Source organism: Oncorhynchus keta, chromosome 4, assembly GCF_023373465.1.
Source record: "Oncorhynchus keta strain PuntledgeMale-10-30-2019 chromosome 4, Oket_V2, whole genome shotgun sequence".
Lineage (NCBI taxonomy): Eukaryota > Metazoa > Chordata > Actinopteri > Salmoniformes > Salmonidae > Oncorhynchus > Oncorhynchus keta.
Genome location: NC_068424.1, coordinates 7,547,455 through 7,574,084, shown reverse-complemented (window position 1 = coordinate 7,574,084; position 26,630 = coordinate 7,547,455). Strand labels below are relative to the sequence as shown.

The 26,630-nt window shown below is 46.1% G+C and overlaps 1 protein-coding gene and 2 long non-coding RNA genes across 8 annotated transcripts in view; 2 read left to right on the top strand and 1 right to left on the bottom strand.

Moving 5' to 3' along the window:
* Positions 1–574: 574 nt before the first annotated feature.
* On the top strand, positions 575–1,778 carry LOC127916679 (uncharacterized). Of its 6 annotated transcripts, none has more exons than XR_008095519.1 (3): positions 575–1,425; positions 1,563–1,585; positions 1,632–1,778. It is a non-coding gene; the product is annotated as an uncharacterized LOC127916679 (long non-coding RNA). The 6 variants fall into 6 exon arrangements; XR_008095518.1 differs by lacking the exon at positions 1,563–1,585 and adding an exon at positions 1,495–1,517 and having other exon boundaries at positions 1,609–1,778; XR_008095521.1 differs by lacking the exon at positions 1,563–1,585 and adding an exon at positions 1,472–1,517 and having other exon boundaries at positions 1,678–1,778.
* A 580-nt stretch (positions 1,779–2,358) lies between these two features.
* LOC127916681 (uncharacterized) lies at positions 2,359–4,144 on the top strand. Its single transcript, XR_008095522.1, has 3 exons — positions 2,359–2,593; positions 2,728–2,794; positions 2,862–4,144. It is a non-coding gene; the product is annotated as an uncharacterized LOC127916681 (long non-coding RNA).
* Positions 4,145–9,766: 5,622 nt separating this feature from the next.
* Positions 9,767–26,630, bottom strand: part of LOC118373505 (calponin-3-like) — a 22,192-nt gene continuing 5,328 nt past the window's right edge. The window contains exons 2-7 of the mRNA XM_052499240.1: positions 15,667–15,788; positions 15,006–15,072; positions 13,527–13,664; positions 11,966–12,082; positions 11,407–11,553; positions 9,767–10,623 (exon numbers count right to left, since the gene is read on the bottom strand). Of these exons, the coding sequence (XP_052355200.1) occupies positions 10,258–10,623; positions 11,407–11,553; positions 11,966–12,082; positions 13,527–13,664; positions 15,006–15,072; positions 15,667–15,788 (957 nt within the window). The 3' untranslated portion in view covers positions 9,767–10,257. The remainder of the gene's footprint in view (positions 10,624–11,406; positions 11,554–11,965; positions 12,083–13,526; positions 13,665–15,005; positions 15,073–15,666; positions 15,789–26,630) is intronic.

The following is a 26,630-nucleotide window of genomic DNA, read 5'->3' as shown; positions in this document are numbered from 1 at the left end:
ACATTGCAATTTATTGAGCTGTCCTCATTCCTCCTCGCAGATGTTCAACCAGACTAAAACACAGATAATGTCTTGGTGTAAAAGATGGAGACTCATGTTCAACCAGACTAAAACACAGATAATGTCTTGGTGTAAAAGATGGAGACTCATGTTCAACCAGACTAAAACACAGATAATGTCTTGGTGTAAAAGATGGAGACTTATGTTCAACCAGACTAAAACACAGATAATGACTTGGTGTAAAAGATGGAGACTCATGTTCAACCAGACTAAAACACAGATAATGTCTTGGTGTAAAAGAGACTCATGTTCAACCAGACTAAAACACAGATAATGTCTTGGTGTAAAAGATGGAGACTCATGTTCAACCAGACTAAAACACAGATAATGTCTTGGTGTAAAAGATGGAGACTCATGTTCAACCAGACTAAAACACAGATAATGTCTTGTTGGTAAAGATGGAGACTCATGTTCAACCAGACTAAAACACAGATAATGTCTTGGTCTAAAAGATGGAGACTCATGTTCAACCAGACTAAAACACAGATAATGTCTTGTTGGTAAAGATGGAGACTCATGTTCAACCAGACTAAAACACAGATAATGTCTTGGTGTAAAAGATGGAGACTCATGTTCAACCAGACTAAAACACAGATAATGTCTTGTTGGTAAAGATGGAGACTCATGTTCAACCAGACTAAAACACAGATAATGTCTTGGTCTAAAAGATGGAGACTCATGTTCAACCAGAATAAAACACAGATAATGACTTGGTCTAAAAGAGACTCGTGTTCAACCAGACTAAAACACAGATAATGTCTTGGTGTAAAAGAGACTCATGTTCAACCAGACTAAAACAGATAATGACTTGGTGTAAAAGATGGAGACTAAGTGTTTTTCAGTTTTGTTTTGGTGAAGACATTCTTGAGTTTACAAGCAATTATAAACATTTGTGTATTTTTATTGATGAACATATGACCTTTTCCATACGGAACATCTGACCTGGCCGACTCAGGAAGTAGAGCTCTTGGGGGAGTTTGATAGGAAAAACAAACACTAAGATATTGGTTATGCTACGTATTCTAAACTGTGTCAGACATGCGTGTGTCCTGTTCTGGACTATTCAGTAGGAGTGTGGGGTGCTAAGAGGTGTGAGTGTGGGGTGCTAAGAGGTGTGAGTGTGGGGTGCTAAGAGGTGTGAGTGTGGGGTGCTAAGAGGTGTGAGTGTGGGGTGCTAAGAGGTGTGAGTGTGGGGTGCTAAGAGGTGTGAGTGTGGGGTGCTAAGAGGTGTGAGTGTGGGGTGCTAAGAGGTGTGAGTGTGGGGTGCTAAGAGGTGTGAGTGTGGGGTGCTAAGAGGTGTGAGTGTGGGGTGCTAAGAGGTGTGAGTGTGGGGTGCTAAGAGGTGTGAGTGTGGGGTGCTAAGAGGTGTGAGTGTGGGATGCTAAGAGGTGTGAGTGTGGGGTGCTAAGAGGTGTGAGTGTGGGGTGCTAAGAGGTGTGAGTGTGGGGTGCTAAGAGGTGTGAGTGTGGGGTGCTAAGAGTGTGAGTGTGGGGTGCTAAGAGGTGTGAGTGTGGGGTGCTAAGAGGTGTGAGTGTGGGGTGCCAAGAGGTGTGAGTGTGGGGTGCCAAGAGGTGTGAGTGTGGGGTGCTAAGAGGTGTGAGTGTGGGGTGCTAAGAGGTGTGAGTGTGGGGTGCTAAGAGGTGTGAGTGTGGGGTGCTAAGAGGTGTGAGTGTGGGGTGCTAAGAGGTGTGAGTGTGGGGTGCCAAGAGGTGTGAGTGTGGGGTGCTAAGAGGTGATTTTGGAACATGTCCATAACAGAGAGGTTAAGGTATCCACAACTTTGGGGTGCCAAGAGGTGCCTGATGGTGAGGGTGGAATAGAGGTGGAGGGCTGGGGTGGTGAGATGGAAGGCCTGTATGGTGAGACTAAGAATAGACTGTTGGGGTGCTAAACCCTGTGAGGTGAGATGGAAGGCCTGTAAGAGGTGGAATAGACTGGGGTGCTGGGAAGAGGTGAGATGGAAGGCCTGATGGTGAGACTATGGAATAGACTGTGCGGGCAAGAACCCTGTGAGTGTGAGATGGAAGGCCTGTATGGTGAGACTATGGAATAGAATGTTGGGGGCTGGGAAGAGGTGAGATGGAAGGCCTGTATGGTGAGACTAAGAATAGACTGTTGGGGTGCTGGGAAGAGGTGAGATGGGGTGCCTGTATGGTGAGACTATGGAATGACTGTAAGAGGCTGGGAACCCTGTGGGGTGCTGAGATGGAATTTTATGGTGAACATGTCCATAACAGAGCATTAGGGAACCCTTTAAGGTGAGATGGAAGTTTGCCTGTATGGTGAGGCTATGGAATAGAATGTTGGACGGGCTGGAAACCCTGTGAGGTGAGACTATGGAATAGACTGTTGGACGGGCTGGGAACCCTGTGAGGTGAGACTATGGAATAGACTGTTGGACGGGCTGGGAACCCTGTGAGGTGAGACTATGGAATAGACTGTTGGACGGGCTGGGAACCCTGTGAGGTGAGATGGAAGGCCTGTATGGTGAGACTATGGAATAGACTGTTGGACGGGCTGGGAACCCTGTGAGGTGAGATGGAAGGCCTGTATGGTGAGGCTATGGAATAGACTGTTGGACGGGCTGGAAACCCTGTGAGGTGAGATGGAAGGTCTGTATGGTGAGGCTATGGAATAGACTGTTGGACGGGCTGGGAACCCTGTGAGGTGAGATGGAAGGCCTGTATGGTGAGACTATGGAATAGACTGTTGGACGGGCTGGGAACCCTGTGAGGTGAGATGGAATGCCTGTATGGTGAGACTATGGAATAGACTGTTGGACGGGCTGGGAACCCTGTGAGGTGAGATGGAAGGCCTGTATGGTGAGACTATGGAATAGACTGTTGGACGGGCTGGAAACCCTGTGAGGTGAGATGGAATGCCTGTATGGTGAGACTATGGAATAGACTGTTGGACGGGCTGGGAACCCTGTGAGGGGAGATGGAAGGCCTGTATGGTGAGACTATGGAATAGACTGTTGGACGGGCTGGGAACCCTGTGAGGTGAGATGGAAGGCCTGTATGGTGAGACTATGGAATAGACTGTTGGACGGGCTGGGAACCCTGTGAGGTGAGATGGAAGGCCTGTATGGTGAGACTATGGAATAGACTGTTGGATATGACAACTACCAGAATAGCTAGTAACGTTTTCCAATGGGATCTGTCCACAGGGGGAGACTGGGCAACTGAAATACCTTTTTCAACAGTCTGACTGTGAACATCTGTATGAAAACCAATGTAAGGGAGACATAGATATGATTAAAAAACCACTGTTGATGCAATATGAAAACAAAATGGGTGGAGGATGACTAGTTTTTCACTCCTTAGGCGATGTACAATGCAGAGAACACCGGAAGAAGAATTATGATTTAATTATCACAGTGAATTATTGTTATGTTTGTTTACGTGTCAATTAACCCCAGAAGGGATGGGTTGCCAATTGGAGATTTGACACAATACATAAAAAAAAAAGATGATTCATTCATTCATTTAATTCATATAGAAAATGATCAAAACTAAAAACTCAACAAATATGTTGGAACAATCCTTGACGATTGCTGATCAATATCCAAAAACAGTCTACATTTTTGTTCTGAAAACCTACACCTCATTACCAATGTGAGGGGATATGGTGAAACGGTGTTCCAGTACTTTACTGCCGGTTTTTCCAAACTCTGTTCCAAAAAAACGTGGATCCACCTTGTGGATTTACCTTTTTGTCTTGGAGGATTACCTTTGTTCTTGTGGAATTCCTTTTGAGGTTGTGGAGTTACATGTTTTCCTGAAGAACTTCACTTTTTACTTCATTAAATACACCGTCTCAAGTACTGCTGTGTCTGCCTCATCTTCTGGATTCTGCCGACTATTCGTGGCTCAGTTGGTTAAGTGACTGTTTCTCACTCCGGAGACCCGGGTTCGTAACCGGGTCCTGACAGTAATGGTCGTTTGTCGTTGTGTATCCGTGAGCTGACGCTGTTTCTGTCCTGCTCTTTGTCTGTTCCTAATTAAATGTCAACTCCCCGTACCCGCTTCTCGTCTCCGGCGTCGGTCCTTACGCAACAAGTGCTGAGCATACGTGGGAACTCCTTCAAGACGGTTGGAAAAGCATTCCAGGTGAAGCTGTTTGAGAGAATGCCAAGAGTGTGCAAAGCTGTCATCAAGGCAAACTTTGAAAAATATAAAATATATTTTGATTTGTTTAACACTTTTTTGGTTAATACATGATTCCATATGTGTTATTTCATAGTTTTGATGTCTTCACTATTATTATACAATGTAAGAAGTAAAGACAAACCCTTGAATGAGTAGGTGTGTCCAAACTTTTGACTGGTACTCTATGTCAGAAGTTACCTCTGAGCCTCTTACTAATTGGCAGTAAAACAGAGGAAGTCTTACTTCTCACTTTATTACCCCCAGATTAAATCTGAGGTATTCACCATCTGACTGGGTGAAATACTGACTTCACTGTTCGGCCATGTTGTTGTTACTAACTCATAGTGTGGGGGTTGGGCCATACAGAAACCAGTGGGGGTTGGGCCATACAGAAACCAGTGGGGGTTGGGCTATACAGAAACCAGTGGGGGTTGGGCCGTACAGAAACCAGTGGGGGTTGGGCCGTACAGAAACCAGTGGGGTTTAGGTCATACAGAAACCAGTGGTGGTTGGGTCATACAGAAACCAGTGGGGGTTGGGCCATACAGAAACCAGTGGGGGTTGGGCCATACAGAAACCAGTGGTGGTTGGGTCATACAGAAACCAGTGGGGGTTGGGCCATACAGAAACCAGTGGGGGTTGGGCTGTACAGAAACCAGTGGGGGTTGGGCCGTACAGAAACCAGTGGTGGTTGGGCCATACAGAAACCAGTGGTGGTTGGGTCATACAGAAACCAGTGGGGGTTGGGCCATACAGAAACCAGTGGGGGTTGGGCCATACAGAAACCAGTGGTGGTTGGGCCATACAGAAACCAGTGGGGGTTGGGCCGTACAGAAACCAGTGTGGGTTGGGCCATACAGAAACCAGTGGGGGTTGGGCCGTACAGAAACCAGTGGGGGTTGGGCCATACAGAAACCAGTGGGGGTTGGGCCATACAGAAACCAGTGGGGGTTGGGCCATACAGAAACCAGTGGGGGTTGGGCCATACAGAAACCAGTGGTGGTTGGGCCATACAGAAACCAGTGTGGGTTGGGCCATACAGAAACCAGTGGGGGTTGGGCCATACAGAAACCAGTGGGGGTTGGGTCATACAGAAACCAGTGGTGGTTGGGTCATACAGAAACCAGTGGGGGTTGGGTCATACAGAAACCAGTGGGGGTTGGGTCATACAGAAACCAGATTCCTTCTCGGTTCCCCCAGTGGTGAACATTTGCCTTGTCTCACCCAATGTCAACATGCAAGGAAATGAGCTCTAACTACTGTACTGAGAAACAAGTCATTTACAGATAATGGCTGTATGACTGAATGACTCTCATACACCTCCCAGCTGGCTTATATCAGCACCAGCCACAGACCTCTCTTCCTAAATGAAGACACAACTTGGGTTTCAAATCAAATCAAATGGTATTGGTCACATACACATGGTTTCACACACAGGGCTAATGGTTAGCACGCTAGGCTAGTGAGAGGCATAACAGACACTATACTCCTTCACCAGAGGCTGTGGGAGAACTTTAGTACAGCATCCTATGTTGAAGGTGGACATTGCATCTGTAGCAGGATGTACTGTGTCTTGGATGTGACCCATGACCCTAATATCCTGCAGCCTTTTAGTATGTGCATTGTTAACAGCCTTCCACTGGATCTGGTCTGGGATTAGGGCATTGGCCTCCCCAGCAGGAGATGGATCTGGTCTGGGATCAGGGCATTGGCCTCCCCAGCAGGGGATGGATCTGGTCTGGGATCAGGGCATTGGCCTCCCCAGCAGGGGATGGATCTGGGATCAGGGCATTGGCCTCCCCAGCAGGAGATGGATCTGGTCTGGGATCAGGGCCTTGGCCTCCCCAGCAGGAGATGGATCTGGTCTGGGATCAGGGCATTGGCCTCCCCAGCAGGGGATGGATCTGGGATCAGGGCATTGGCCTCCCCAGCAGGAGATGGATCTGGTCTGGGATCAGGGCATTGGCCTCCCCAGCAGGAGATGGATCTGGTCTGGGATCAGGGCCTTGGCCTCCCCAGCAGGGGATGGATCTGGGATCAGGGCATTGGCCTCCCCAGCAGGAGATGGATCTGGTCTGGGATCAGGGCATTGGCCTCCCCAGCAGGAGATGGATCTGGTCTGGGATCAGGGCATTGGCCTCCCCAGCAGGAGATGGATCTGGTCTGGGATCAGGGCATTGGCCTCCCCAGCAGGAGATGGATCTGGTCTGGGATCAGGGCATTGGCCTCCCTAGCAGGAGATGGATCTGGTCTGGGATCAGGGCCTTGGCCTCCCCAGCAGGAGATGGATCTGGTCTGGGATCAGGGCATTGGCCTCCCCAGCAGATCTCATGATGAGTAGCAGCCCATCATCAGCTGCAGGAAATGGTCCCCACACACACGCACGCACGCACGCGCACGCACGCACGCACGCACACACACACACACACACACACACACACACACACACACACACACACACACACGTCTCTCCCACGAGCCGGAAATATATTCTCCTTCACCCACCCCCATTCCTCATCTCCCCCATTCCCAAATCCCAGGAGAGGTGCTTTGAGTCACGGCACGAGGAGCAGCTAGCTTGAGTTCTCTGCTAATAAAGTCCAGAGTTCAGAGGGAGGCTGGCTGGGAAAGGCTCATTCTCCCTTTCTATTGTCATTGGAGGAAACCAGCCATCCATCAGGTGTCATTAGATCCCAGACTGGCTCTATCACATTTAATTTGTATTATTGTATTTGACCTTTATTTAACTAGGCAAGTCAGTTAAGAACAAATTCGTATTTACAATGACGGCCTCCCAGGGAACAGTAGGCCAACAGCTAGCTGCTCCTTGTGCCGTGACTCAAAGCACCTCTGCCTTGTTCAGGGGCAGAACAACAGATTTTTACCTTGTCAGTTTGGGGATTTGATCTGGCAACCTTTCGGTCACTGGCCGAACACTCTAACCACTAGGCTACCCGCTGCCCCAACGCTACCCGCAGCCCCAACATTACCCGCTGCCCCAACATTACCCGCTGCCCCAACATTACCTGCTGCCCCAACGTTACATGCTGCCCCAACATTACCTGCTGCCTCAACATTACCTGCTACCCCAACGTTACCTGCTGCCCCACTACTGTTGACCAGTGCACTACTGTTGACCAGTTCACTACTGTTGACTAGTGCACTACTGTTGACTAGTGCACTACTGTTGACTAGTGCACTACTGTTGACTAGTGCACTACTGTTGACCAGTGCACTACTGTTGACCAGTGCACTACTGTTGACCAGTGCACTACTGTTGACCAGTGCACTACTGTTGACTAGTGCACTACTGTTGACCAGTGCACTACTGTTGACCAGTGCACTACTGTTGACTAGTGCACTACTGTTGACTAGTGCACTACTGTTGACCAGTGCACTACTGTACTACTGTTGACTAGTGCACTACTGTTGACTAGTGCACTACTGTTGACCAGTGCACTACTGTTGACTAGTGCACTACTGTTGACTAGTGCACTACTGTTGACCAGTGCACTACTGTTGACTAGTGCACTACTGTTGACCAGTGCACTACTGTTGACCAGTGCACTACTGTTGACTAGTGCACTACTGTTGACTAGTGCACTACTGTTGACCAGTGCACTACTGTACTACTGTTGACTAGTGCACTACTGTTGACTAGTGCACTATTTTTTTATATATATTTTTTATTTTACCTTTATTTTACGAGGCAAGTCAGTTAAGAACAAATTCTTATTTTCAATGACGGCCTAGGAACAGTGGGTTAACTGCCTGTTCAGGGGCAGAGCGACAAATGTGTACCTTGTCAGCTCGAGGGTTCCGGTTACTAGTCCAACGCTCTAACCACTAGGCTACCCTGCCGCCCCCCACTATGGGCCCTAGTGCACAGTGAATAGGATGCCTTTTCAGACAAAGCCTGTGACTTTCTTTTGCTGACTTGTTCTGCTTCTGAGACTGCCAGTGGTTACATAGTGGTCTACAGAAAACTGTGGGACATCAATTCAGACAGCTGCTTTCCAAAACCCCCTCAAAAGTAAGGCACTATATTATAGAGAATAGGTTGCCTTCTCAAACACAGCGCTGGTTTATAATTAGACACGGTGATAAATAGAGTAGGAATGAAGGGGTTAATAAGAACATGAGCCCTGCTGGTTTTGGTGCTGGAGAGTTGGTTCCAAAACCACCTCTCTGACAGAACCCGGTGTGTGGCTCATGGGGGCATGAAGTCAAGAGTTTCGACAGCTCAGGATAGGTGTCCCTCAAGGGTGGATGTTATGGCCGGTCCTTTTCACACCGTATATTAATTATGTTGGTGAACATGTTAACTGTATGACACAATTGTGCCTCTAAAATTGAGAATGCTTTCCAGGATTTGCAACTGGCTTTTGGATGCCGTTCTGAAACAACTCTTCCACCTGAAACTGTGCTTAATGCCAGAATGACTCGTCGTTTTGTCTAACCTCAAAGCAGACAAATGGAGTCATTTGCAGATTTGAACTTTAAATGGCCAATTGATCAGAAGGGTGTCTCTTCTTATAAGTACCTAGGCATGCATTTAGATGAACAGCTGCATTTCAAACAGCACATTGAACATTTTGACAAAGAAACTGAAGCTGAAATTAGATTTGTATTTTTCAGGAACAAATCTTGTTTTTCTATGTCAGTTAGGAAAGATCTTGTGCGAGGGCCATTTTTTTTATCTGTGTTGGATTCATAATCCATAACTAATGCAAGACCACTCACCCATCACTGTCAACTATATAACATGGTGAAGTGGCCCTCACTTCCTACCAGAAGGCATTGGTACATATTTGTGTACAAGGCAGTGCTTGTAATACTCCTGACATGTATTTTCTCCTGACAAGCACCATCACCATCCTACAGTCTCCACTCACAGTCAGTTCCTAGGCAAAGGACAGAAATGGGGGAAACAATCCTTCTCCTACAACATTTCTTGGACTTTGAACAAACTACAAAATACTTTAAAACAGGAAGAGATGGTGCCGCTGCCTGAGTTTAACGCTCTGATAGAAAAGGGAATGTAATTGACCATTCTAATAGTGTTTAATGTATTTAATGTACTACTTCCTGTACACACTGACTACTTCCTGTACACACTGACTACTTCCGGTACACACGAACTACTTCCGGTACACACTGACTACTTCCTGTACACACTGACTACTTCCTGCTGATTTCTTGCCAGGTCACGGATCGGGAAAAAAAAGAGGTTTCTAACCTCAAGGCTATTTTCCTGGTTAAATAACATGGTGTGATAAGATGAGCCATACTGTATGCAATACAAGCAGAACATTCTGGTTTGGTCATCTGGTCTCATGAAAAAGCCATTAGAACGCACTTCACTTCAGGATTTCAGGAAAACGCTAAAATGGTCCATTTGGTTGAGATTGAAACCTGCTGAAATGAAATAGATTAAAATGTCCTGACTCCTCAACATTTTCCACACACTTTGATTTGTATCAATAAAATAAAGAAAGTAATAGTCCTTTTAGGTTGGCTAGGAGATGGGTAAACATTTAAAAAGGATAAAAGCAGCTGGTGAACCTTTTAATTTTAATTGTGTGAATTCCTTTTAAAGGGATGAGTAAAAGCAGTCTGGGGATAAAAAACATGAAATGGCTGCAGATGATACAACATTTACGTCCACAGTGTCCCATACCTCATAATGTAACAGTTGATTTAGAAGGAATGTTCTCAATCCTAATATCGCACATCCTAAGCACTGGATCTCAGGACATTACATACTTTAACTGACTGAAACCACTGCTGCTCATAATGGAAGAAGAGTTGGGAGGAGGTGAAGAAGTAATGAACACAAGGCAACATTTCCTCTCTTATGCTTCAATTTAAAAACGACAATAAAAAGAAGGCTACCGAGGAAAAAAGACTGGATCTGTTTGTCGTGGATAAAATACACTGTTTTTAACTGTTCCGTCTAGCGGCTGTTATGGTGGAGCCGGATTAGCCTGGCAGCACAGACAGATCTGGGACCAGGCTAGTGCCGGATGGCCCTGAGGGGACAGCCCTAATAGTCGATGCCCTGGTCGACCTCGTTGTAGTGGGCCACGTCGCTGTAGTCGTCCTCTTCATGATAAGCCACTGGGTACTCCTCCCCCTCTCCCTCGTGGAGGATCTCCTCAGCCTGATAGTCACTGTCGCTGATCTCTGAGCAGTTGGTGCCCAGGCTCCCGTCAGCATGAATGACAGGCTCGGTGGGCGAGCCGCAGTACTTGGGGTCGTACACCTGGCGTCCTAGGCCATATGCGCTCATGCCCTTCTGGGACGCTGCCTTGTTGGTGCCCATCTGCAAGGATATGGTGGAGTTGTCCACTTGCTGCACCTGCTTATTGTCGAAGATGTCACGACGCGTTCCCGGGCAGGACATACCGGCCTAGGAGAGGAGCGGAGAAGAGGACAGGGACACATTTAGGAGATTTCCAAGAAAACAGTTATAAGGCAGGAATATTGACCTGGATGGTCTTCTTCAAGACAACTATGAGTATTATGTATATCAACAATGTGATTATGGTGATGTGCAAAGTATATCTAGACTCCCCTAACTCCCTGTTACATTCCCCCAACTCCCTGTTACATTCCCCCAACTCCCTGTTAAATTCCCCCAACTCCCTGTTAAATTCCCCCAACTCCCTGTTACATTACCCCCAAGTTATATTCCCCAACCCCGGTTACTCCCTGTTACATTCCCCCAACTCCCTGTTACATTCCCCCAACTCCCTGTTATATTCCCCCAACTCCCTGTTATATTCCCCCAACTCCCCATTACATTCCCCAACTCCCTGTTACATTCCCCCAGCTCCCTGTTACATTCCCCCAACTCCCTGTTACATTCCCCCAACTCCCTGTTACATTCCCCCAACTCCCTGTTACATTCCCCCAACTCCCTGTTACATTCCCCCAGCTCCCTGTTACATTCCCCCAACTCCCTGTTACATTCCCCCAACTCCCTGTTACATTCCCCCAACTCCCTGTTACATTCCCCCAACTCCCTGTCACATTCCCCCAACTCATTTGAGAGTGGCACTTGCTGGGTAGTTCCTTCCATTACATAGGTTCCATCATGGTTTCAAAAGGGGAAGTGGACCACTGTAAAAGCAATTGTGTGGGTTCCACCCGTAGACATACGGGTAGTGTTAAAATACATCATTGGCTTTACCTGGCTGGCTCCTTTGTTGGTGCCCATCTGCAGACTGATGGTGGTCTGGTCGTAAGGCTTGTCTGTCTGGGTCTTTGGGTCGTAAAGATGTCTCCTGGTCCCGTACGCTGTCATACCAGCCTGGCTTGCACACTTGTTGGTCCCCATCTAAACACGCAGGAACATAGAACCATTAGCTGAATAGGCCTATTACAGGTGTCTGACCTCCATTACAGGTATCTGACCTCTGACCTCCATTACAGGTGTCTGACCTCCATTACAGGTATCTGACCTCTGACCTCCATTACAGGTGTCTGACCTCCATTACAGGTGTCTGACCTCCATTACAGGTGTCTGACCTCCATTACAGGTGTCTGACCTCCATTACAGAGCGATTGTGCATGTATTACATTTGAAGAATCAGTAAAATAAGCTACATATAAACATTCTATTATCGGGATTATTTCCACTGGCAAAATACTGAAAGGTACAACAATGAACAAAACCGAACATTGTATTGTATCGTCACATCCAGTAACAGAACAACCAATCACCAACCATCATCCCCAGCATGTCCTACCTGCAGTCCGATGACACACTGTCCAGCCTTGATCTTCTTGTCATCAAAATGGCGTTTCTGTTTGTCTGCGTATTTTACACCAATGTCGCACGATGTGTGAATGCCTTTGGTCTTTGCCTATGGAATGAGATAAGAATGTGGAAATATATTGATGCTTACAAGTCTTTTGGAGAGAAGGAAACCCCATCAGAATGTCTTGGTAACACTTTACTGTAGCTGTCAGCAGAGAAGGAACCCCATCAGAATGTCTTGGTAACACTTTACTGTAGCTGTCAGCAGAGAAGGAAACCCCATCAGAATGTCTTGGTAACACTTTACTGTAGCTGTCAGCAGAGAAGGAAACCCCATCAGAATGTCTTGGTAACACTTTACTGTAGCTGTCAGCAGAGAAGGAAACCCCATCAGAATGTCTTGGTAACACTTTACTGTAGCTGTCAGCAGAGAAGGAACCCCATCGGAATGTCTTGGTAACACTTTACTGTAGCTGTCAGCAGAGAAGGAAACCCCATCAGAATGTCTTGGTAACACTTTACTGTAGCTGTCAGCAGAGAAGGAAACCCCATCAGAATGTCTTGGTAACACTTTACTGTAGCTGTCAGCAGAGAAGGAAACCCCATCAGAATGTCTTGGTAACACTTTACTGTAGCTGTCAGCAGAGAAGGAAACCCCATCAGAATGTCTTGGTAACACTTTACTGTAGCTGTCAGCAGAGAAGGAACCCCATCAGAATGTCTTGGTAACACTTTACTGTAGCTGTCAGCAGAGAAGGAACCCCATCAGAATGTCTTGGTAACACTTTACTGTAGCTGTCAGCAGAGAAGGAAACCCCATCAGAATGTCTTGGTAACACTTTACTGTAGCTGTCAGCAGAGAAGGAAACCCCATCAGAATGTCTTGGTAAACACTTTACTGTAGCTGTCAGCAGAGAAGGAAACCCCATCAGAATGTCTTGGTAACACTTTACTGTAGCTGTCAGCAGAGAAGGAACCCCATCAGAATGTCTTGGTAACACTTTACTGTAGCTGTCAGCAGAGAAGGAAACCCCATCAGAATGTCTTGGTAACACTTTACTGTAGCTGTCAGCAGAGAAGGAAACCCCATCAGAATGTCTTGGTAACACTTTACTGTAGCTGTCAGCAGAGAAGGAAACCCCATCAGAATGTCTTGGTAACACTTTACTGTAGCTGTCAGCAGAGAAGGAAACCCCATCAGAATGTCTTGGTAACACTTTACTGTAGCTGTCAGCAGAGAAGGAAACCCCATCAGAATGTCTTGGTAACACTTTACTGTAGCTGTCAGCAGAGAAGGAAACCCCATCAGAATGTCTTGTTAACACTTTACTGTAGCTGTCAGCAGAGAAGGAAACCCCATCAGAATGTCTTGGTAACACTTTACTGTAGCTGTCAGCAGAGAAGGAACCCCATCAGAATGTCTTGGTAACACTTTACTGTAGCTGTCCCAGTATACACTAATTACCATAACATGTCTTCTTGTATGTTTTGAAAAACTAAAAAGTATTATCACAGAAAACATGTAGGAAAGTGTACCCCCCCCACCTCACCATGCTGGCCAGGGAGAGCAATGTGCTCTGGACTTGGGTCATGTTGCCGTTCTCAAACAGGTCGTTGGCCTCAAAGATGTCATTAGGCTTCATGCCGTAGGCCAGGATGGCTTTGATGAAGTTGCCAAGGTTCTCAAGCTGGGGGAGCACAACAACACGGGTTACAGAGCTGGTACTATTCCCTATTCTATCTGACAAGACAATCCCTTCTACACTACACCATATCTGAATGTTCTGCCATGTTACATCCTCCTGAACAGGCCCCTGAACACAGAGGGGATGGGAAGGGGCATAGCAGGGATGGGAGGGGCATAGCAGGGATGGGAGGGGCTTAGGTAAAAACATCCGAAAGTAATAACTCCTTAAAGGTGTTGAGAGAAAGAGAGACAGACAGAGAGAGAAAGAGAGAGACAGACAGAGAGAAAGAGAGAGACAGACAGAGAGAAAGAGACAGAGAGAGAGAGAGAAAGAGAGACAGACAGAGAGAGAAAGAGAGAGACAGACAGAGAGAGAAAGAGACAGAGAGAGAGAAAGAGAGAGACAGAGAGAGAAAGAGAGAGAGACAGACATAGAGAGAAAGAGACAGAGAGAGAGACAGAGCGAGAGAGAGACAGGTGAAGGCTTAATGAATGAATCCACTTATTCTCCAGGCAGGACATTAGCCTACCTTCTGCCAGTTCAGAACGTTAGCCTACCTTCTGCCAGTTCAGAACGTTAGCCTACCTTCTGCCAGTTCAGAACGTTAGCCTACCTTCTGCCAGTTCAGAACGTTAGCCTACCTTCTGCCAGTTCAGAACGTTAGCCTACCTTCTGCCAGTTCAGAACGTTAGCCTACCTTCTGCCAGTTCAGAACATTAGCCTACCTTCTGCCAGTTCAGAACGTTAGCCTACCTTCTGCCAGTTCAGAACGTTAGCCTACCTTCTGCCAGTTCAGAACGTTAGCCTACCTTCTGCCAGTTCAGAACGTTAGCCTACCTTCTGCCAGTTCAGAACGTTAGCCTACCTTCTGCCAGTTCAGAACGTTAGCCTACCTTCTGCCAGTTCAGAACGTTAGCCTACCTTCTGCCAGTTCAGAACATTAGCCTACCTTCTGCCAGTTCAGAACGTTAGCCTACCTTCTGCCAGTTCAGAACGTTAGCCTACCTTCTGCCAGTTCAGAACGTTAGCCTACCTTCTGCCAGTTCAGAACATTAGCCTACCTTCTGCCAGTTCAGAACGTTAGCCTACCTTCTGCCAGTTCAGAACATTAGCCTACCTTCTGCCAGTTCAGAACGTTAGCCTACCTTCTGCCAGTTCAGAACATTAGCCTCCCTTCTGCCAGTTCAGTACGTTAGCCTACCTTCTGCCAGTTCAGAACGTTAGCCTACCTTCTGCCAGTTCAGAACGTTAGCCTACCTTCTGCCAGTTCAGAACATTAGCCTACCTTCTGCCAGTTCAGAACGTTAGCCTACCTTCTGCCAGTTCAGAACATTAGCCTACCTTGTGCCAGTTCAGTTGTGAGTGGTTAATTTTCTTTATCGAGCCGGGCTGCAGTTTGTTTATCAATCTGGGGGAAAGGAGTGAAGGAGTCATGCTTTAAAGTGCTCATGTTCATGAAAGTACTCATGTTCATTAAAGCGCTCATGTTCATTAAAGCGCTCATGTTCATTATTAAAGTGCTCATGTTCATTAAAGTGCTCATGTTCATTAAAGCACTCATGCTCATTATTAAAGTGCTCATGTTCATTAAAGCACTCATGTTCATTAAAGTGCTCATGTTCATTAAAGTGCTCATGTTCATTAAAGCACACATGTTCAATATAAAAATGACATCTTACGACAAACTGATAGTAGTTTTAACAAGTGAATCTTGGGGAGGACAATATGTATGTATGGACATGTGTATCAAATGTGTTTTCCACTGGAATGGGAAAACACACATCAATCTGTGGACAGTGACAGGAGTGTGATTGATTAGTCATGTAAAATCAATGTCAGTGTTTCCACCCAGCAAACATCAGCTACAGATCACAACACACACACACACACACACACACACACACACACACACACACACACACACACACACACACACACACACACACACACACACACACACACACACACACACACACACACACACACACACACACTTACTTACTCTCCCAGGATGATTCCGTCCTTCAGACCCATCTGGAAGTTCTCTCCTATGACCATCCCTGTCACTTCCTCGATCCAGAACCGAAGCTCCTCCTCCTTTTGCATGTCATATTTCCCTGCGATCTGAGAACAGTTAGCGTCTTAGTAAAAGTTACTATCTTTGTAATCTTGGAATTTAAAGCCATATCTCTCATGTCCTGGCCAGATACCATGTTCAGGTCGGTCACATGAGACTAGTATCTTTATAACAACACCTTTCCCTTTAAAAACTGTCATCAACTGTCTCATTAAATATATCCTTCCGATATTTGTATTTCATAATTTGACAGGGTTAAGAGATGTGAAAATGTCTCAAGCTGCTTTGAACTAAGGAACTCAGACCAAAAAATCACATCTCACAGCAATAAACTCAGCAGAGAGGTCCACGTGTTACATAATCACCAGTTTCTCTCTCTATTTACACACGTGTCAGATCACAACAAGGAACGAACGCAGGACATGCAAACACTGACCGAATCAGCTACGGGAGGGAAATATCACGCGACAGGTTTGCACGGTGTGTTTTATAATCTACTTTATATTACAACACCGTTTTCCCCCTTGGAGAAGAATCTGTACACTTCAGATGTCAGCTAGCCAGGCTGTTACGGTGCTGTTACGGTGCTGTTACGGTGCTGTCAGGGGCAGAGATTACGGATTTGTCCCAAATGGCACTCTATTCCCCATTTAGTGCACTTCTTTTAACCAGAGGCCTATGGTCCATTTAGTGCACTACTTTTAACAAGAGGCCTATAGCCAATAGGCCTCTTGTTAAAAGTAGTGCACTAAGGGGCCTCCCGGGTGGCGCAGTGGAACCCAGAGACTCTGGGTTCGCGCCCAGGCTCTGTCGTAACCGGCCACGACCGGGAGGTCCGTGGGGCGACGCACAATTGGCCTAGCTTCGACCGGGTTAGGGAGGGCTTGGCCGGTAGGGATGTCCTTGTCTCATCGCGCACCAGCGACTCCCGTGGCGGGCCAGGCGCAGTGCGATCTAACCAAGCTTGCCAGGTGCACGGTGTTTCCTCCGACACATTGGTGCGGCTGGCTTCCGGATTGGATGCGTGCTGTGTTAAGAAGCAGTGCGTCTTGGTTGGGTTGTGTATTGGAGGACGCATGACTTTCGACCTTCGTCTCTCCCGAGCCCGTACGGGAGTTGTAGCGATGAGACAAGATAGTAACTACTACAACAATTGGATACCACGAAATTGGGGAAAAAAAGGGTAAAAAGAAAAGTTTTTTAAAAAGTAGTGCACTAAATGGACCATAGGCCTCTGGTTAAAAATAGTGCACTATAAAAGGAATAGGGTGGCATCTGTTTGTCACATGTGCTCCCTCTCCGGCCTCTAGGTCATCAGGCTGCTCGTTATGGCGCACACCTGTCACCATCGTTACACACACTTGCGCGTCATCAGACTCACCTGGACTCCATCACTTCCCTGGTTCCTTCCCCAGGCGTCATGGTTTCTGTTTCATGTCTGTGTGCTGTTGGTGTTTCTTGTTTTGGATTATGTTCCATTTATTTTATTAAAACATTCACAATGAGCCTGCTTCCCGACTCACAGCGTTACACTGTTATATTCAGCCTTCAGCAGTGTGAGCATTGTGCTGTGAGGTAAGTCATCTGGTGCAGGGGTAGACTGGAGGTTTAAAGCTCAAACGTTGACATGTTGTTTTGCCAACCAGACATTTTAAAATGTTACCTTTATTTTACTAGGAAAGTCAGTTAAGAACAAATTCTTACTTTCAATGACGGCCTAGGAACAGTGGGTTAACTGGTCTAGGAACAGTGGGTTAACTAGTGGGTTACAGTGGTCTAGGAACAGTGGGTTAACTGGTCTAGGAACAGTGGGTTAACTGGTCTAGGAACAGTGGGTTAACTGGTCTAGGAACAGTGGGTTAACTGGTCTAGGAACAGTGGGTTAACTGCCTGTTCAGGGGCAGAAGGACAGATTTGTACCTTGTCAGCACGGGGGTTTGAACTTGCAACCTTCCGGTTACTAGTCCAACGCTCTAACCACTAGGCTACGCTGCCGCCCCTCAGAGTCTCTAACCACTAGGCTACCCTGCCGCCCCTCCAGGTTCTAACCACTAGGCTACCCTGCCGCCCCTGACTCTAACCACTAGGCTACCCTGCCGCCCCTAACTCTAACCACTAGGCTACCCTGATTCTACGCCCCTCCACTCTAACCACTAGGCTACCCTGCCGCCCCTTTATACTCTAACCACTAGGCTACGCTGCCGCCCCTCCAAGAACCAAGGCATTTACCCTGCCGCCCCAGAGTCACTGATCCATGTGACGTGGATGGGACACAAAAAGGTTCTAAGAACAAACAAGGTCCTCGGGGTTGTGGTGAATCACGCCGTAAAATACGTTCAGATAAAAATAAAATAGAGAAACATAATTTATGATTCTACTTCAAATGCAATTCATAGGGGAGATAATTCAGACAGTTACATAATCCATTATGCAAGAACACTATTTATACTGAGAACAAAAGAGAAGCTGTTGACTGAAGAATCAAGGCATTTATTGACTGGTCTGATCTATCTTCTCCTGGAGTGTATTAGTCCTAAACTATTGCCAGTATGAGGATACGATACTGGTCGTTTCATTGTGTATTAGTCCTAAACTATTGCCAGTATCAGGATACGATACTGGTCGTTTCATTGTGTATTAGTCCTAAACTATTGCCAGTATCAGGATACGATACTGGTCGTTTCATTGTGTATTAGTCCTAAACTATTGCCAGTATCAGGATACGATACTGGTCGTTTCATTGTGTATTAGTCCTAAACTATTGCCAGTATCAGGATACGATACTGGTCGTTTCATTGTGTATTAGTCCTAAACTATTGCCAGTATCAGGATACGATACTGGTCGTTTCATTGTGTATTAGTCCTAAACTATTGCCAGTATCAGGATATGATACTGGTCGTTTCATTGTGTATTAGTCCTAAACTATTGCCAGTATCAGGATATGACACTGGTCGTTTCATTGTGTATTAGTCCTCATGGAGATTTTCCAGGACTTTTGTACAATGTCAAACAAAGGCGTAAATGTAACCGTTCTTTATATGGTACTGTCGGATGAGCAGCTGCAGTCACCCATTAGCTCACAGTCCATTATAAACAGCTCAGAGTCCACTGTAAACAGCACTTCAACACTGGCCTGTGTCCTATAAACATGGCCTTTCAACGAGCACATCACAGACACCAGTCATCCACACTGAGTCAGTCACACAGACTCCTCTTTATGATCGAGTCACAGAGGAAAGAGACATCTGACCTCCACTCTTTTTTTACACATTATTCATCCACAATGAACAGCTTAAACACAGTTTATTCCCTGTACAGATATACTGCTAAACGCAGTTTATTCCCTGTGCAGATACACTGCTAAACACAGTTTAATCCCTGTGCAGATATACTGCTAAACGTTGTTTATTCCCTGTGCAGATATACTGCTGAACGCAGTTTATTCCCTGTGCAGATATACTGCTAAACACAGTTTATTCCCTGTGCAGATATACTGCTAAACGCAGTTTATTCCCTGTGCAGATATACTGGAAAGAAACTGCAGTTTTATTATTATCCACAGATGAACTGCTTAAACACAGTTTATTCCCTGTGCAGATATACTGCTAAACGCAGTTTATTCCCTGTGCAGATATACTGCTAAACGCAGTTTATTCCCTGTGCAGATATACTGCTAAACGCAGTTTATTCCCTGTGCAGATATACTGCTAAACACAGTTTATTCCCTGTGCAGATATACTGCTAAACACAGTTTATTCCCTGTGCAGATATACTGCTAAACACAGTTTATTCCCTGTGCAGATATACTGCTAAACACAGTTTATTCCCTGTGCAGATATACTGCTAAACGTTGTTTATTCCCTGTGCAGATATACTGCTAAACGCATTTTATTCCTTGTGCAGATTTACTGCTAAATGCATTTTATTCCCTGTGCAGATATACTGCTAAACACAGTTTATTCCCTGTGCAGATATACTGCTAAACGCAGTTTATTCCCTGTGCAGATATACTGCTAAACACAGTTTATTCCCTGTGCAGATATACTGCTAAACACAGTTTATTCCCTGTGCAGATATACTGCTAAACGCAGTTTATTCCTTGTGCAGATTTACTGCTAAATGCATTTTATTGCCTGTGCAGATATACTGCTAAACGCAGTTTATTCCCTGTGCAGATATACTGCTAAACGCAGTTTATTCCCTGTGGAGATATACTGCTAAACGCAGTTTATTCCCTGTGCAGATATACTGCTAAACGCAGTTTATTCCTTGTGCAGATTTACTGCTAAATGCAGTTTATTCCCTGTGCAGATATACTGCTAAACGCAGTTTATTCCCTGTGCAGATATACTGCTAAACGCAGTTTATTCCCTGTGGAGATATACTGCTAAACGCAGTTTATTCCCTGTGCAGATATACTGCTAAACGCAGTTTATTCCTTGTGCAGATTTACTGCTAAATGCAGTTTATTCCCTGTGCAGATATACTGCTAAACACAGTTTATTCCCTGTGCAGATATACTGCTAAACGCAAGTTACCTTGTTAGCACCGAATGCCAATACTGGGCTTCAAGGGGGGTGTCATGTACAGTGAGGGTAAAAAGTATTTGATCCCCTGCTAATTTTGTATGTTTGTCCACTGACAAAGAAATGATCAGTCTATAATTTTAATGGTAGGTTTATTTGTTACCTGTATCAAAGACACCTGGGAGCCAGAAATCTTTCTGATTGAGAGGGGGTCAAATACTTATTTCCCTCATTAAAATGCAAATCAATTTATAACATTTTTTACATTTGTTTTTCTGGATTTTGTTGTTGTTATTCTGTCTCTCACTGTTCAAATAAACCCACCATTAAAATTATAGACTGATCATTTCTTTGTCAGTGGACAAACGCACAAAATCAGCAGGGGATCAAATACTTTCCCCCCTCACTTTACAGTCCAGCAATGCAAACCAAGCGTTCTACTGACCGGCTGCTAATAAAAACAGTGAGGTAAACCACAGCTTTTCAGGACCACTCTGTGACACTAAAAGCCCATAAACTTGTAGCAAACTCCCCCCCCCCCCACCCACACACGAAAGCCTGTCAGCTGGGATGTCAAAGCAGTCAACAGAAATACGTGCCCTCTCTGAAGCAATTGGTGAGTGTGCGTGTGTGTGTGTGTGTGTGTGTGTGTGTGTGTGTGTGTGTGTGTGTGTGTGTGTGTGTGTGTGTGTGTGTGTGTGTGTGTGTGTGTGTGTCCATTTCCCTCTGAAATATGATGTCAGAAAATTAGGCCCTGCTCTCAACTTAATAACAGACAAAAGGGCAAATCTTCAAATGCCCCTCCATCTCGTAAGAGGACATAAGTGGTGCTCTGGCTCAATGAAAAGACTGGGAGGAGTGGAAGGAACTTGTCCCTCCTTTCTGAACAGCTTGAGAGACGCGTTCTGTCTCTGAGATGACCGTACTTTGATGCGAAAATTGCAAATCAATCCCAGAGCAACAGCAAAGGACCTTGTGAAGTTGCTGGAGGAAACAGGTACAAAAGTATCTATATCCACAGTAAAACAAGTCCTATATCGACATAACCTGAAAGGCCGCTCAGCAAGGAAGAAGTCACTGCTCCAAAACCGCCATGAAAAAGCCAGACTACGGTTTGCAACTGCACATGGGGACAAAGATCGTACTTTTTGGAGAAATGTCCTCTGATCTGATGAAGCAGAAATAGAACTGTTTTTGCCATAAAGACCATTGTTATGTTTGGAGGAAAAAAGGGGGAGGCTTGCAACACCATCCCAACAGTGAAGCAAGGGGTGGCAGCATCATGTTGTGGGGGTGCTTTGCTGCAGGAGGCATTTCACAAAATAGATGGAGAGACAGGATTGTGTCGAGCCACAGATCTGGGGAAGGGTACCCCAAAAAAATGCAGCAGCATTCAAGGTCCCCAAAAACACAGTGTCCTCCATCATTCTTAAATAGAAGTTTGGAACCACCAAGACTCATCCTAGAGCTGGCCGCCCGGCCAAACTGACCAATCAGGGGAGAAGGGCCTTGGTCAGGGAGGTGACCAAGAACCCGATTGTCCCTCTGGCAGAGGTCTAGAGTTCCTCTGTGGAGATGGGAGAACCTTCCAGAAGGACAACCATCTCTGCAGCACTCCACCGATCAGGCCTTTATGGTAGAGTGGTCAGACGGAAGCCACTCCTCAGGAAAAGGCACATGACAGCCCATTTGGATTTTGCCAAAAGGCACTTAAAGACTCTCAGACCATGAGAAACAAGATTCTCTGGTCTGATGGAACCAAGACTGAACTCTTTGGCCTGAATGCCAAGCGTCACCTCTGGAAGAAACCTGGCACCATCACTATGGTGAAGCAAGGTGGTGGCAGCATCATGCTGTGGGGATGTCTTTCAGTGGCAGGGACTGGTAGACTAGTCAGGATCGAGGCAAAGATGAAAGGAACAAAGTACAGAGTGATCCTTGATGAAAACCTGCTCCAGAGAAAAGGACAATGACCCTAAGCACACAGCTAAGACAACACAGGGGTGGCTTCAGGACATGTCTCTGAATGTGAGCCTGTACCTGAACCCAATCAAACATCTCTGGAGAGACCTGAAAATATATGTGCAGCGACGCTCCCCATCCAACCAATCAGAGCTTGAGAGGATCTGCAGAGAAGATCGGGAGAAACTCCCCAAATACAGGTGTGTCAAGCTTGTAGACCCATACCCAAGAAGACTCGAGGCTGCCAAAGGTTCTTCAACAAAGTACTGAGTAAAGGGCCTGAATACTTATGTAAATGTAATATTTACATTTTTTAAAATTATTATAAATTAGCAAACATTTCTAAAAACCTGTTTTACTTTATCATTATGGGGTATTGTGTGGAGACAATGATTTTTTTTTTTTAAATCATTTTTTTTTTTAGAAATGCTGTAATGTAACAAAATGTGAAAAACGTCAAAGGGGTCTGAATACTTTCCTAAAGCAATGTAGCTGAAATGAAACCAAGCACGGACATATCGTGAAATAATCTCACATTTAGGCACACAAGGCCAAATCTACTGCAGAACCAAGTTTTTTATACCAAAAAAGTAAAGCTGGGACGATACCGTATCGTAGTAAAAGTTTATAAGAGTTTTTAAGAGGATTTAACTTCTGTAGGAAAACAGCCTTAATGTTGGAAAACAAACTACATTTATCATCCTGAGTCAACACACATTTTTCACAAGCTATAAGCACAGCAGGTTTTTATAGGACCAACGTCTTTGGTCTGCTTTGTGTTTTACATTTGTTTTTGCCATTTAAAAAAACATATATATTGCAATACTGGTATGTTCCCTGCCCTAACAAAAAAAGCCCACCAGAGTCAATCATTTTCCATCAAGTCTTTAACTTGTTGTAACGGACAATAGCGTTATCACAAACACATACGTGCACAAGATAACAGTATCCTTCCCAAAGACTCATCCAAGTTGAACAAGTCAAGTTTGGTGAAAACCCCACTATTTATATTGCTGGACAGGAATCTGACATTTAAAAAAAGCTGAACAATGGTTCAGGAAAAGGGCTCACTTCCCATTCACCCCAAAACAGCATCACTGGGCTTAATATGACAACACAAGGAATCAGAATCTCACTGTGAAAGGGAGATCAAGCCTGAACCAAATGCATGGAGGGAAATAGAATGGGAACACCCCAACCCAGCTCTCTCTCGACCTGTGCAGAGCACATGCTCAGATCGGGCTCGACCTGTGCAGAGCACATGCTCAGATCGGGCTCGACCTGTGCAGAGCACATGCTCAGATCGGGCTCGACCTGTGCAGAGCACATGCTCAGATCGGGCTCGACCTGTGCAGAGCACATGCTCAGATCGGGCTCGACCTGTGCAGAGCACATGCTCAGATCGGGCTCGACCTGTGCAGAGCACATGCTCAGATCGGGCTCGACCTGTGCAGAGCACATGCTCAGATCGGGCTCGACCTGTGCAGAGCACATGCTCAGATCGGGCTCGACCTGTGCAGAGCACATGCTCAGATCGGGCTCGACCTGTGCAGAGCACATGCTCAGATCGGGCTCGACCTGTGCAGAGCACATGCTCAGATCGGGCTCGACCTGTGCAGAGCACATGCTCAGATCGGGCTCGACCTGTGCAGAGCACATGCTCAGATAGGGCTCGACCTGTGCAGAGCACATGCTCAGATAGGGCTCGACCTGTGCAGAGCACATGCTCAGATATCGACCTGGCAGAGGACATGCTCAGATACCTGTGCAGAGCACATGCTCAGATCGGGCTCGACCTGTGCAGAGCACATGCTCAGATCGGGCTCGACCTGTGCAGAGCACATGCTCAGATCGGGCTCGACCTGTGCAGAGCACATGCTCAGATCGGGCTCGACCTGTGCAGAGCACATGCTCAGATCGGGCTCGACCTGTGCAGAGCACATGCTCAGATCGGGCTCGACCTGTGCAGAGCACATGCTCAGATAGGGCTGGACCTGTGGGGATTCGATCTTGCAACCCCTACGGTTATAAGTCCAACGCGCTAACCACTAGGCTACCTACCTCCTAGTGGTTAGATAATAACCAACGAGTAGCAGCAGTGTAAAAACAAAAGTGATGGGGTCATTGTACATAGTTCGTGTGGCCATTTGATTCATTGTTCAGCAGTCTTATGACTTGGGGGTAGAAGCTGTTGAGGAGCCTTTTGGAACTAGACTTGGTGCTCCGGTACTGCTTGCCGTGGGGTAGCAGAGAGAACAGTCTATGACTTGGGTGACCGGAGTCTTTGACTATTTTTTGGGCTTTCCTCTGACACTGCCTAGTATATGGGTCCTGGATGGCAGGAAGCTTGGTCCCAGTAATGGACTGGGCACTAAGTGATCCTTGGTATGACCTTCTTAAAACAATCCCATATAGCTAGACAGAGCTTAGCTTCTTATGGGATAAAAACAGTTCAGGAGAAATAAGGTTTGCGCAGTAGGTCTAATACATTACCACAGTATATTGGCTACATGCCTGGCCTGCCAACATTGTTCTTCTCAGACCAGATTGTATTTCAAAACTCAAGCTTTGATAACAGAATAGATCAGTTGGTGTAGCAGTTGCGAGGCACAGTGGAGCATAAATTTAAATAATTAGTTTTTTTATTTGACTGGATGGTACCTGCATTTGATGGCTTCAGGAGAACGGTGAACTCAGGGGGGGAACGAGGTCAAAACGTGACGTCAGTGATCTTCAGGTCGAAAAGTCAGATACCAGAGTTTATGACTTTGAATTCCGAGTTGGATGACCATTGAAAATGTATTTTTCCCCCAGTCGAATTTAGTTTTTTTTCTTCAGAGTTCCCAGTTGTATTGAACACATGAAGTCAGAAGTCTGAGATTTCCGAGTTTCCAATTGTTTTGAATACGGTATTGGTCTCAATGGAGGGAGGGGGCAGCTCAGGGTCTGCCTCTCACGGTCCCTGCTCTCCCATCCGGTGAGACGGACTAGAGAGGGGACACTCGAATCGAATCACAACCACATCTGCCTCTCACGGTCCCTGCTCTCCCCTTCGGTGAGACGGACTAGAGAGGGGACACTCGAATCGAATCACAACCACATCTGCCTCTCACGGTCCCTGCTCTCCCATCCGGTGAGACGGACTAGAGAGGGACACTCGAATCGAATCACAACCACATCTGCCTCTCACGGTCCCTGCTCTCCCCTTCGGTGAGACGGACTAGAGAGGGGACACTCGAATCGAATCACAACCACATCTGCCTCTCACGGTCCCTGCTCTCCCATCCGGTGAGACGGACTAGAGAGGGGACACTCGAATCGAATCACAACCACATCTGCATCTCACGGTCCCTGCTCTCCCCTCCGGTGAGACGGACTAGAGAGGGGACACTCGAATCGAATCACAACCACATCTGCCTCATGCACAAATTCATGGTTACGAACAGAGAACGTGAGAAACTCCTCACTATTAAAATAGACACGACGAGCTGCTAATAATAATCAAAACGCAGCAGGGCTATCGAGTCGATAGACTTGGCTACTCATTCATTGCAGCTGCATTGCGAGTGGAAGGACTTGAACTCTCTTTGCTGTATTCTCTCCCAGTCTCTCTCTCTCTCTGATCGGGGTTTGATAAAAGTTATAAAATCTCACGTAGGCTCGCATTAAACTTGGCAGTGACCAGGCTCTTGGAAGCAAGATATAGGCACAGTGACTGGAGCCATCTGATTGGCCGGTGTAGTAGGCACACAGGATTTATCCACAGACCTCTTGGTCCACTGGGTAGGCGGAATTTGTTTTTTCAGGCAAAATTAAATAGTTCAAAACAGGAACACTTTGCCTACCCAGTGAACAGGGTTTCTGTATCAAGTACACCTACCGCCAACAGCTCAGCACAAAAACAAAACAAAACATAGCGCATGCAATTAGAGTTGGCTTTTCTACAGAAATGTTTGGTGATCGACTCGGAATGCCTTGAAGATTGGTGTCCACTGGTAACCAAATTCCTTCTGGCCTCAATAACAACTCTCTCTTTCACGTTGAAAGCACCAGATTAGGGGTAAAGCTTTACCCTTAACAAGAGCAGTGACCTCAAGAACTGGATAAATAATTCATCTTGACGTTCCCTCCAACTGCTGTAGAAAAGATGTAACAGTGTAATCATGTGTTCCACGGCTCCAGAGGGAATTCCTGTTCTATTTTAAAACACTTGAGAAGTAAGATCAAGGAAACACCGGTCAGACTTCAACCCCCGGAGAGTGGTGGTGACCCGCTGGACAGCACTTCAGTGTGTTGTTTGATTACTAACGATTGACATGATGGTTTGAAGGACTAGATACAGAAAATGAGCTGAGGGAAAGTAACTTTGAACACAACGACAGTTACAAAAATCTATGCTG